Source organism: Dreissena polymorpha, chromosome 4, assembly GCF_020536995.1.
Source record: "Dreissena polymorpha isolate Duluth1 chromosome 4, UMN_Dpol_1.0, whole genome shotgun sequence".
NCBI classification, from domain to species: Eukaryota; Metazoa; Mollusca; class Bivalvia; order Myida; family Dreissenidae; genus Dreissena; species Dreissena polymorpha.
The window spans coordinates 47,310,861-47,324,787 of record NC_068358.1 but is presented as its reverse complement, the minus strand read 5'-3'; the positions used below and the strand labels follow the sequence as shown (position 1 = coordinate 47,324,787).

Sequence of the window (13,927 nt, the reverse complement as noted above, 5' to 3'; positions counted from 1 at the left end):
TAATTATGTTAAATAAATACTTCGCAAGGGACAAATATTAATCGACATAGATGACCGATGTTACAACCTATTTGATTTATGTACATTTATAAATTATTTAAACTTCGTTTATGTGGAATCATGAGTTGTTTTTCATATTTTGTAATACTTTTCCTTGTCGCTTATTGTGTTTTTGTTTAAGTACTAAGCCTCCTTTAATATATACAACACTGATAAATGTCATGAAGATTTTGCAACATCTTATTCCATTAGTATGCACGCGTACAACTAATGTCACACCAATCAAAAGTTTAAAGAAAACAGTTTATAGCGTCATTCAAATGCTTGAGTTTGAACTTGCATTAATAAAACATGTATTCGTCAATTAAGAAGAAACACACAATTTATCACACCATTGGCTTAGTTCTCCACGCACCTTTTAAATGTCAATAATAACAGTTATCTGTGTTTACTACGGAACTGTTTTATATACAGGGCTGGAATACGCACTAGGCTAACAAGGCTGCAGCCTTGAGCCCCCGATTTTTAACGGCAAGGCCACTTTCCCTATGTTTGATCTTTCTGTATTACTCCATATCACGACTCTATCAGGATTGCACTTTCCCGATGTACATATATCCAATTGTAACCGTTTAGTTCGCTTTTATATACTATGCTATCAATTTTTGTTCTGTGTTGTATATACATTCAGATCCATTATTGTCTCTGTTAAATGTACAACTTGCCCGTAAGGTCATGACAACATCTGGATAGTTAAGTTCGGTTTGATTTGCTATGCTATCTGGAAGCGGTCCAAGACAGAACCATCACCCACATGAGTGAACTGCTAAAGTTAGATGGAGTTACTACAGACCACCTTTCCAAACGTTGCCATCGCTGTACGAATACGTAAACTTAACAATTCCAGTTAATAAATGTCAAGGGTGAGAGGTCATTTTCAACATTATATCGCGTGAAAAACTATCTGCGGAACACCATGAGTCAGGAAAGCTTGACAGCACTGCCAAACTGTCTATTGAATGTAAAGTCCTCCTAGAACTAGACTTCACACAGCTGATCGTTGACTTTGGCCAGCTTAACTGCCGTAGAAGATACGTATAGGCTGGAATGTCGTACCTGAAACATGTGCGCTAAGTTCAGTTAATAAATAGATAAACACTGTTTTAATTGTTTGGCTACATATAACATGTTACTGTCAACTGTGTATGTGTACACATGGATGTTTTCTAATTTTTGTAGTTGTAGTATCAAGGATTCTTTTCAATATACAGAAAGGGACTAGAGGAAAGGGGGTCCCTTTTATATAAACCGCAATTAATTCATTCACATGAACCGAATATACAATACAGTATTGCATTCCTGGTTACAACATTACATCATCTCGAAAAGGAAAATCATGTTGATGTGACACAACATTTAACACATTCGGTCTCTTGTTAAATTAACAACAGTGCAAAAAGTGTTTCAATTTGTATACCCACAAGTGGATATAACATTATCCTTAGATTCGCACCATGTAGAAGAGACATGTATATAGTCTTGATATCCGCTCAAAATCAGCTGTTTGGATTCTTTTAATACTCCGATATTATCAAGACAGAGCCATCACTGTAGGCCCAATTTATCCAGTACTCCATAAGCATTCAAATCGGGGAGTGCAGAACATCTCCCGATTAGCACATTATGCATACTTGTAGCACACAAAGCATTTATAAAACATAACTTTATTTGGGAATTATTGGGGTATTATTACACAATCGCAACATTCGGAATAGTTTGTGCAGTGCCGAATTGCATAAATTGTTACGTGTGTACTGAGAATATCGACAGATGCAATTAATCAAATAATAACATGATTTAGCTTACATTTCTTAATTTCATGAAACAAAAGTATTCTTGTAATATTTGCATTTAGTTACGTTCGTTATCCAAATAAGAAGGTGAGCACAATTAACAAACACAATTACAAATAATACATACTATAATGTTGGTATACATGATAAAGCAATTATAATCACACATTAGGATTTCCAAATTGTACATTTATTAATTATTAAATAGTTTATACATATTTTATATTACCGGCTTAACTTTAAGTCTGATTTATATGTTAACTACACTGGGAAATACTTATAGGCATTCTCATTTAAAGCATTGTTTTCACTTTAAATGACGCCACAATATTACCTCGAGACATTCATAATTACTTTATTGCACCGACCAAACGTTCTAAAACGACATCACAATGTGACCGTTGCCGAAGTAGTTCATATGTACGACACTAGTTGAATGACTTGCGAACTTTTAACATACTTTAATGACCGTGACCTAGTTGTTAGGAGGTTAGCGTACGGAGCATGAGTTTGAGCCCCAGACGGAGAACGTTCTAACATGGCCGGTTGCAGATCGAGCAGCCAGTTGACACGAAGGCGTACCGATTTCTTTCCTAACAAGCGCCCCACACTGAGAATATGAATTTAGAGTAAAGGTGCTAAACCATTTGCGTGGCTCATTAGTCAACATCGCCTGGCCCTTTATCGAGTAGGTGACATTAGCTGTCGGAAGAGTTTTTGACATGACAGTCGTGATAACACTCGACCTGTGTATCTAAATTTACCTTAGTCGATATAACACACGTCTGGGTTAGTAATTAAGCCTAATTGGGTAAGCACTCGACTTATTTAAGTTATAGTAGATAGTTTCGGGATAGTCTTCGACCAGTGTCAATCAAAAACTTTATCAGTTTAAGTCAGTAAAGATTTTTCAATATCTCGCCCTGTATAATTCAGGAGTCACTCGTTTTAAAATCTTTATTGCTTCACAATTTACTTAGATATAGTTATGTATCATATCGTTTGATAATGTTTCACTTTGGTTCGCGTTGTGTCATTTTTCTTAATTGGTAATTGTTTATTGTTCTACGCTCATTTATTTCCCTTCTAAGATAATCGGCGAGTACCATGTTATAATTAAGACTCTAATACATAGGTGCATTCAACGCACGCGGACTTCTGCAATTGATAAGACGCTCACTTTAAATGTACAAATACCGGACATTTCACATAGAGTACGCAAACAGTAAAATGTTGTTTGAAAACGAAGTTGTCTGTTCGTGATCATTCGTGTGACAGCGTCGATATAAATTTACGCAATAACACACCAAACAATTATATAGGAGTTGTTATTGTTATTGTTCAAATGGTATAAAACGTGTTTGGATGATTAAACATGCATACCGTATACATTTAAGTAGATACATCGAGCGAACTAAATGACGTAATGAGTGTGAACTCGAGTGAAAAATATATATCGAATTAAGCGAAAATGATTTTAACTGGTTACGAGCTCACATATAATTTGTTATCCTAAAGGGAAGTAAATCTGTTGACAATGTCTACACTTCTCCTCGCAGTTGTCTACCCTTATGATGATTTACTCGTGCAGCAAGTTCTTCCCCCAAATATTGAATTAAACTTATCAGATACAATCTAGTCGTACTTATTTGTGCATAAGTGCAATGAAACAAAAATAAAGTGTTGTCTTGTTATATTCAATGTATATTTTGAGCATTTTACAAGCTTTATTTATAAATTTTAAATACATAGTAGTTCCGTTTTTCAGATGTCTGGCGTAGGCATTATTATAAAAGATCAGTGTTAAATTCTCACATCGCCTTCGCAAGTGAAAATAAATGCGGGGATTTGAAGAGGATGTAAACGCTGCGCTAAGTTTTAACAGATAACGGATATGAAAAATAATTCGTGCGTTTTTTTTACAAATCGTCAAAGCACAGGAGGTTTTGATCTGTGCTTGCTTATTGTTAGTGTATTGTTATGGTAAACATGAACGATTTTATGAAAAAAAAGTCAAGCGTAGTATCGATCGCGGGTTTAATTGTACTGTTAATGGTTGGATAAAAATCATAAAATACTCCAGCGCTAGTCCGCAAGGGGGTTTGTTATTATAAATCAGGCTGATATTGTTTAAACATATATGACACTTCTCATCGGTGTTTCGGTAATTTCGTACAAATCTAATACTTTGAATAAAAATGTGTATGCTTTTAAATTTGAGGTATTTGACGGATTCTATTCAACTACATTTACAACTGCGAATACTCATGTCAGTTCGTCGGTCTATCGCTTGTTTATGTTGTACCATTGCCAGTAGCATTGATAACTTAATTATTTTACAGTTAAACAGGAAACTCGTCTAGATTGTTGACGTGCGTAATTATAATTAATATATTTATAAAAAATGTAATATATGGCTTTAATGTATTGCTGAACAAAACATAACATAGTGTGTTTTTTTACTAGAGCATATAAAGCTCATTAACAGATATATACAATACAATTACAGTAATCGTTTAACGTAGATACAAAACATACATCATTTCAGAGAAAGATCAAATCACATAAACAATAAATAAACATGTTTTGTGATAATGGCACATGAGTGAAGTACATACATAGTGACTAGATAATGTCAAACGTAGTTAAACAATTGCAATATTTAATACAATATTATGTAACTAATTTATTATGTTGAAATATATAATCATTTTAAACTACATATGTCCCATATATCCTATACACTGCTATTTTCTTAACACTATTTCATTATAGCTATTAAGAAGTTCAGTATACCTCACATTTGCGTTGATCTCTGACAATGGTATGGTGTATTTCCATTTCGATCGATAACTTAAGAGACGACAAACGTTTAGCTGTAATGTTCCTATGCGTTGAAATATCACAAATATCAATAGACGATGATCTTTCAAATACAGGATTTAGTCCCTTATATAAAATTATTGATGAAGACCATGTAACACTGACATTCCAATTAATGATACACTGGTATAGTGCTCTGTGTTTTTTATAACCGGTTTACATTCGTAACTCGAACAGTTTTCACAGATAGAGGAAAAAGCCATTCATCGGTAAAACCGGTGTGGTTAAGAATGTCCCGTACTTTGGATTTGTTTTGTAGTCAATTTCTTATCTCTGTAATCAAGTTACGCTTTTACGAGTAAATTATCCCTGGTTAACAGTATTTAGTTTAAAAAACCCATAATATATATGTTAGTACAAATTAAATCAACACTTTCGGCATATAGCGATACTGAAATGGTTAACATTTACTAGTCTTTTTCATAAGTTAAAGTTTTAAATTAATAATACTTATGCGTTTAATTTGTTTAACATGCTGTTTTTCAACAACAAAAAAATAACTCGTGAAAACAGATTAATTTTGTGTTTCCCCGAGTTATTTTTTTTTGGAAACGGAACAACAGAACTTGTGTTTTCCCGACTTCTTTTTTTTTTGAGCGGTGATCTCACCTTAGTGCCACCGTAATTTTGTCAGTCTGTCATTTCTGGGCATTTTAGAAGTTGAAATATTCAATAACACGAATTCTCCCATCGTCGAAACGGAAGGTGTACATTCACTGTCAGTATATTATTAAACCGTGGGAAAACGTGCTGACAACATTTTGTTATGCTGTAATGATGGTTAAAATAATGACCCATGATATTACATAACCTTTAAATACACTTGAGATCAGCCAGCATTTACACGGATAAAGCTTAAAGAGGGATGAATGCCTATGTATCCTTTAAATGGTCTATGGTAACATAACATGTGATTATTAATGTTCTTTATAAGACAACATTTCTAGAATAAAGGGATCAGTTTCGCAATAAATACGCATTCATTAAAGAATGAATATATACATGTGTGTATACTTTTCGACAATGTTAACAATTGCATACCCCTTATTTACGACCAGTGTTGCAAAATAAGACCATTAAATCATCATCTTGTCATATATATCATCCAGATCATCAACCTGACTTCCTTCCCAATACATCTTCTGATAGACCTCTCTCACTATCTCATCCTTACGTCTCTTAATCGCCTGCAGCATAGGATCCGATATCGCCGACTCATGTGCAACACAATTCTCAAACCTGCACTGGAAGTATCTATTCAAGTGCTTAAGGTGCAGCAGTTCAACCTCCACTTTCTTTTTACTGTACCACACAAGTGGCTCCGGGTGAGAGATTATAGCTTTCCTTATCTTCGGCAATGTTTTGTGCTGTTTTGTACTGTTTTGGCAATTGGTCACTTGCCTTAAATAAAGGACCAACTAATTGTATATAATAAGAATTCAATACTGCCCCAGCAGTCGGAGTTTCACTTCTTTATATTAATAATATCTTCTGACCCTCGTTCATCATATCTGTTATTGTTACTACCCAGGTATGTGTTTGCTCTTCATTCAGTCTGCAAGCTGCCATTATATTTCGTTCGGGTATCATACACTATGGCAGATGGATCTTTAATATGCGACACTGATATAAACAGTTTTCTAACAAAGTTTGTTGTCGACTTACATGTGGTCAGGATTATAGATACGAGCTCTCATATCAGTCGTGCTTCGCAATGCATACGCATATATACTTCTGACAGTGGGTTATGTGACAACAATCAACGATATAAAACATTATTTTCATAAACAAAAACATTGGCAAACAAGCAAAAACATGTACTAACAGATAAACAACAACATATTAAGGTATAATAGCTCATAAATAATCCAAAATATATTTATGAAATAATCGACGGGTAACCGTTGGTTATTGCGGTAATAACCAACGGTATGGAGTTCCGATGCGTAGGAATTAAACCATGAGGGCGTAGCCCGAGTGGTTTGACAACAAGAATCGGAACGACATACCGTTGGTTATTACCGCAATAAACAACGGTTATCCGTCGATTATTTCGATTCTAACACGATTTCATTAATAGGTTACACGCGATTTAAAGTTTATAAAGAAGAATTATATCAACCAAATGTCCTCCACTTTTCCGCGAAAACGTGACGTCACCACAACAAATAAAATCAAATGACGTCGTCTTCATTCATAAATAGTGCGCGGACAATCAAAGTGACGTCACTTTAAACAATCGTTGGTATATCGGGGTAATAACCAACAGTTTTCATTCTTTGTATATAGAAAACAAGTCACGTGCCGTGGTAGAATTAAATATATACGATATTTGTCACGTTAAATAAACTAAATTATACAAATACTCCTTTAAAAACAATGGAAGTGGTTGGGACTTGAAATTTGGAATAGTATGACGCGCATTATACCACTATATTTATTACCTTCCAATGTTCTGTTGGTACGAAATACTGATGTATTGAAAACCCTCATCACAGATCAATTATTGCAATAGTAATTTTCTTATCTATGCGCGAAGTACATCGTCAAAATATAAATGCAGCTTCTAGATGATACAAATAACTCCATCCACCGTGACATTCATGTTTTGATTGTTACAAAACACATACTTATGTACCTCATTAATATGTGAAATGTTAATGTAGTATTCATAGCATAAGTGAACATGAGTACAGTATATAAATATCATTATTAAAAACATGACTGATATCAAAGCTATATTTTACGTGGCATGATATTTTAATACGCTGTACATAGGCGCTTATGAAGAACAAAACGTTGAACGCTTAACCCTGAAATAGTTAATATTCTCATAAGATAATGATTATACACAATGTTTACAATTTTGAGAAGTGATTGGTAACAAGTTAACATGATTTTAAGAAAAATAAATAGTGTACGTCTAAGTGTTGGCGACTGCAATAATAACCAATTGTTTGTAAAACCGATGGATAGGAATTACACCACGAGGGCGATAACAGTTGTAATCTAATGCAAGCGCATGCGCACATTATACGCATCAAACACGTTATTGCATGCGTTTGAACAAAAAATCAAAAACTTGTTTACTCATAATTATATAAGAATTAATTAATGTGGATATACATGCAGTTTTTGATATTGATTATATTATATCGGCATATACGAAGTAAACAGTATTGCTTATCAATATTTTGACAATCGCCGGACATACGATTTAATACATCCTGCTCAGGTCAACGCACATACTTCAATTGAAAATCGTACACAACAATTTCTAATAAAAGTCTCCTATCATAAAAACAGGTATGTACATATAACGGAATGTGTATAGTTTTTAATGTTTTACATTAAAAATCTGCTAAATATATGGAAAAGCTCAAAAACACTATATGTGTCCATAATTTCTTTCCCGGATAAGTTTGTAAAAACTTCATTCACTATCACTACAAAACGCCACATCAGACTATTTCGAAGCAAATAATCGAACATGTTTACCAAGTAGTTTCCATTCGAGTATAGACCACTTTTTATTGATTCTAATAAAATAATCTCCAGTTCGATTCTTCTCGTATTGTACCAGATGAAAGGATCCGGGTGGGAGATAATGGCTTGTCGTATCAGCGGCAGCCTCCGAATTATCGCCGGACCTTCATCCAACATGTCCGTAAGTGTTGCGATCCATCTTCGATTCTGCGTATCGGTCACTCCAGTGGCTGCCATTAGGTTCCTCTCCGGAATCATATAGTATGGAAGTTGTTTTTTGGACAGTGCAGTTCTTAGCTCCAGTAGCGATTCACGAATCCAGAAAAACAAGCTCTTCTCATGAAACATTGACTGTGGGTTTTTCTCAGCGAGCCATAGAACTATATTTTTTAACATGTAAGATGTTATTTCCTTATGTCGTGGTTTCAGTACATCTTTCCCAATCATTTTCAACAACACATATAATTTAATTTGTGCGTCGTTCAGATTAATCATCAATTCTGCCTCACCTGTGTTGAAACAAATCCTCCACTCAATATGATTATTTTCGCTTCCTTTAAACCCAACAGGAGTTAGAAAAGCTCCCATTGATACGACCTTTTCCACAATATTAAATGGCGGCCAATGTCGAGATCGGGATGCCCATCTATGAAGTATGCTAGGACAATGACAGCGAAATGCATAAACAAGGTCAGCGTTAGAGTATCCAATAGTGAATGGCAGTGACGGCCCCGCTCTTTCATTTGGAAAGGGTCCTCTTAAAAAGTGTGAACTCATTTGAAGAATATTTACACAAGCGTCACTACTAAGAAGAATTTGCCCATGTCCATTATCGCACATTGCTAACAAAAGTAGTAATGGGAATCCTCGCTCGAGCAGCAGTAAGCAATGTCCTGGATAACATATCGTAGTATCCATTCTGCAAACTGATGTGTTCTCTGGAATTGAGTTTATGTCACAACCCGCTTCTATGCATTTTACAAAGTTGTTAACACATAAGATGTCCATATCACTTTCAAGATAACGAGAAATCCCCTCTGCCTTACTTCCGACTGTGATAAAATCACAGTTACCAAACCCCCACTGTGCAGTTTCTATTCTGTCTAAGTCCTTATAGCATTCCCGGCGTTTCTGTCTAAGCTCATGCCCATATCCCAGCATGTTTAAAACATTGCTCAGTTCCACAGATTCATCTTCATCGCTTATCTGAAAAGAAGAGCATACAACTTAAATTACGTGTAAATTGTGTATTCTTGAGTTATGAAAACTAACTTCAAATATCAGCGTTGTAATTGAAATAAATTGAAGGTAAACATGTTAAGGACTCAGTAATCATCCATATTCAAAATGTTGTTATTTTACTTTTTTGCTAAATAATATATGATAATTTACAAAATATAATTGAAACAAGAACACACTAAACGATTAAATATATTGTGTAATTCTATTTGTTGTTAAAAAAAAATATAATATATCGCATTTCGGAACATATAGCCTCACAGTGCCGGTTTTAACGATGACGACGACATTCACAAATAAACTGCTCATTTAACTTTCACAAAATAACGAGCGTCGATAAAGCCAAGTAAAATTATTATTTAATTCAATTATGCGATTCTCACCCGAGTGCGACTATTGCTAGAGGTGTTGCAACATGGCGCACTTTCTGACCCATGCGGCTGATTAGTGCCTTCTGCCATCTGTCTAAAAAAAGTGTATGTACATGTTTGAATAAAGATTATTGTTCGGTGTTCGATCAGTTTTATTTGATTTTCTCAGGGTACTGTAAACGTGTGAACGAATGGATTTAAGATAATTAAATGTTCGAATGTTCAATACATAAGCTCTATTTTTACGTTTCCCGCGCGTGGTGTAATGAAACATTACAATAAGGCAAATTGTAAAATACTTTCAAATACTAGTTGTTAAAACTTCACTGAACCATTTATTTTCAATTATCGTTAACAAGGTGGAATAAAGAGCTATATTTACCTGCACAACAATGATGAACATAACTCGATAAGAGAAGTGTTTAATAAACTAATATCATTAATGCATATCTGTTAATAACGCAAATCACCTGAAAACGCAAAAACAATGTTAGCACATCATGTTACTACTACTACTACTACTACTACTACTACTACTACTACTACTACTACTACTACTATTACTACTACCACTACTACTACTACTACTACTACTACTACTACTACTACTACTACTACTACTACTACTACTACTACTACTACTTCTACTACTACTACTACTACTACTACTACTACTACTACTTCTACTACTACTACTACTACTACTACTACTACTACTACTACTACTACTACTACTACTACTACTACTACAACTACTACTACGCAGTATTTTGTAGAGCGAGTACTCTTTTTGTATTTGTTAAGCTAGCTTGTTTTGGTTGCCTTATGTTTTCTTATTGCATGAGTAGACTAAAATACTAGTGTCGATCATCGAATAAATGCTCAATGGAATGATCATTTTGTTCATGTCTACACACCTGTAGAATATATCGCAATAAGTAACAGTATGATAAGGCGAAGACACTTTCTTTTAAAGTGTTGCATTCTTATGTTCACCAGTGCATCGATTTTAACAATAACTGTCTTCTCGCCAATATCTTGTTTAAATGTCAATATTTGCTGTAGTCACAACTATGCTTAACGTCGTATTGTAGCTAAGACTAATGAATGTAAATACATGTAGTTACATATGTATTCGATTGTTACAATATGTCTACCGTATGTCCAATTTTGAGTTTAATTTATCATTATTCTCAACACTATTGTCAAATAGAGTTATGCATTAACAAAGTAAATGTAAATATCAAGTTGATGAATAACAATACATGATTATCCTTTATATTGAAACATGTGTTGAGATAAACTGTGTTTAAATTAAAGGTAAAAGTCCATAAGTAAATAACTATGTCACAATGGCTTAATAATACAGAAGCACATGTTGAAATAAGTGTCTGGTTATATTGCAAATCCAATAACATAAATAAATAAATAAACATAATACATAAATGAATTTATATTTGTTATCTCATCAATACCATGCATGCAGTTATCAATACTAACTAATTGTACTATTTCGGACTGTTCTCAAATTCAGATGTGTTTGATTTTTTTAAATTCTATAAAAAGCAAAGAATAAACGCTTACAAATTTTATCTGTGTGTAATAAGTGCCTGTGCGTAGACTGAATCATCGAATGCGACAATGTGAACTTAAGCACCAGTCATCCTGTTATTCGAAGCCAATAACATTAAGACTTGCGCTTTGGAATGCCTATGCCGAGGCTTGTTTTACATTTAAACATTCGCTATCAAAGCAATGTTGTATATTCATTGGATATTATTTCAGGCTTATATACATTTGATTAACATGTGTGGTAGCGACACTTTCTTGCTTTGTATGAAAAAGTTTATGAGATCTAATCGCGCCTGACTCTGAAATGTTTGAGGACACTGGGTGTTTCAGCATGTCGACCTAACTAACTTGCCGAAAGTTGGGACGAATAGGAACTGTCTTCTTTCAGCTATGTCGGTTTTTTACATAAAAAAATATTTTAGTGTGGTAACGTGCTGTGTGGGTGGCTGGGGGAGGAGGGAAATTAATTCATGGAGGAACCACACCATTCATGTATTGTTGCCACTAACCAAACTGCCATGCTTCTGGAGAGGATATTTAGCCCGGGCGCCTTGAAGAGAAGCGCGTGTACGGACCACTGCGCTTACCGTACAGCCAATGCTGTTCCGCGAGATTAAGTTTCCTGCAAAAATATAAACTCGACTCGTACAACAACGATCACACATACTTGATAATGAGATTCTTGATAAGCTGATGCCATGCCCAATAGACGCGGTCTAGTGACTACAAAATTTATTTTACATAATAATAATAATAATAATAATAATAATACACTTAGATTACTAAATGGGTAATACATTGTAAATACCAGTATTAAGCTGCAATTACTTAACGGACGAAGCACGTCTTGTTAGTTTTAAATAAATTTCCAAGCGCTATACGCGAGCACAGATTCAATAATTATTTAATTGGCAAATTAAGTCATTCTGTTAAGATAGATCATTTTACATATACAAACATTACTAATTGCCCGTTATAAAATTAGTTACTGTACATAACGTGATGATACTAAGGTTTACATGTGAATGTTTTCAAGTCAGAACTGGGAGTACAAGAGTAAAACCTTGATCTCTATATAAGCTATGATAACATATGATATCTGTAGGTTTCGATAAGTGTACTTTAGATTGTAAGTAATAAAAAAAATTTATGTGTTATCTAATTATCATTCACAACGGAACGCATATAATACAATCCATTTAATCGTTTCTGGTGTTTTCATAACAAACCATCGCATAAAATGATCATGTTGCCAGATCATACTAAACAAACTATAGACGATGTTGGTGTCATACAAATCGCGAAACTCGTAGTTCAACGCGGTTTGGGAAAATAAAAGATATCATTCAACGGCAAAATAAAATGCGACTGTTCATTTAGCATATTAACTCGATGAGAAATCATTTCGGAGTGGCGTTGTTTGCAAGTACCGAAAAGGTGTACTGCAAATCCTATCTGTTTGCAGGAGTTTTCTTGCATGGCGCCTCACAGATTTATGATTGTATGCTCTTATGAGTATTTTTTAGATTTTGTCTTAGTTGCACAATTAAGCTTTCGATTTTTGCTTGAGTCTGCATGAAACCAAAAGTGCGCTCGTATGATAAAACCGCATTAATATATACGTGTAGTATAATACGACTACTAATACGTCTAAATAGAGACGTTATCAAAATGTACACTGCACCAAATATACACATAATGTTCTGAAATATGGTCAACATCAGTGCTGAAAAAGTGGACACAAATCCAATATTAAACATACAATTATGAGGAATTCGTCCAAAAATATATCGATCACGTTTAAATTACGAAAAATAAGTACGATGGTACAATACTTTGTGAAGTTATGTTAACTTATTAGAGCAGTATTACACATTATTATAAATCCATTAACTAATTTAACTTCATATCGTTTTATGTCATTACATTAACGATAAGCTTTCTCTTTAAAGCCACACACCTTGAAATGACGTACATGTTAATCAATACATATAGATGCGATTTGAAAGTGTGCAAAATTGTCATTAAATCTATAACCTAGTTAGAAAGTAATTTATTATTGTTTAAATTTTAAAACCGATAGTAGGATTTCTATACGTATACGTACATTTCGACTTCGACAAACGCGATTCTTTTTATTTCATTTCAAGGTGTGTGGCTTTAAATTGAACTGTTTTATATTCAAATAAATAAAAACCGTTTAAAAAAAGTAGCTTACCCGTACGAGGTATTTCCACTAAAACTATGATACCAAGTCTTCCCGATGTAATTAACTCTTTCAAACGTGGTGTTGAAGACGCGTCTGGTAGTTTAAAATTACAGTAAATATACACTACACAGGTTAAAGCGAATGTGTGTGTATCGATTCAAAACCGGTTGATTGAACATAAATGACACCCATCAAATAAAGACGGTTATACAATACAACTTATATAGGATAACGTTATTCAAAAAGTTTAACAAACGCTCGGTTTTGATCAATTCACTGTTTAATAAAGTTTGTCTCCCGCTGACATTCTTAAA

The 13,927-nt window shown here is 34.0% G+C and overlaps 1 protein-coding gene across 3 annotated transcripts; it reads right to left on the bottom strand.

Annotated features, from left to right (window-relative positions):
* Positions 1-266: 266 nt before the first annotated feature.
* Positions 267-12,027, bottom strand: LOC127880244 (uncharacterized). 3 transcript variants are annotated; one of them, XR_008049485.1, is made up of 4 exons: positions 11,914-12,027; positions 9,845-9,926; positions 4,650-9,428; positions 267-1,116 (listed from the first exon to the last, which is right to left on the bottom strand). XR_008049485.1 is itself a non-coding variant. In XM_052427554.1 (2 exons), the coding sequence occupies exons 1-2, from the start codon at positions 9,920-9,922 to the stop codon at positions 8,082-8,084; spliced, it is 1,425 nt and encodes a 474-aa protein (XP_052283514.1). In that variant the 5' UTR covers positions 9,923-11,030; the 3' UTR covers positions 4,366-8,081. The 3 variants fall into 3 exon arrangements, 1 of the variants encoding a protein (XP_052283514.1); XR_008049484.1 differs by lacking the exon at positions 11,914-12,027 and having other exon boundaries at positions 9,845-11,030; XM_052427554.1 differs by lacking the exons at positions 267-1,116; positions 11,914-12,027 and having other exon boundaries at positions 4,366-9,428; positions 9,845-11,030.
* Between the last annotated feature and the right edge of the window lie 1,900 nt (positions 12,028-13,927).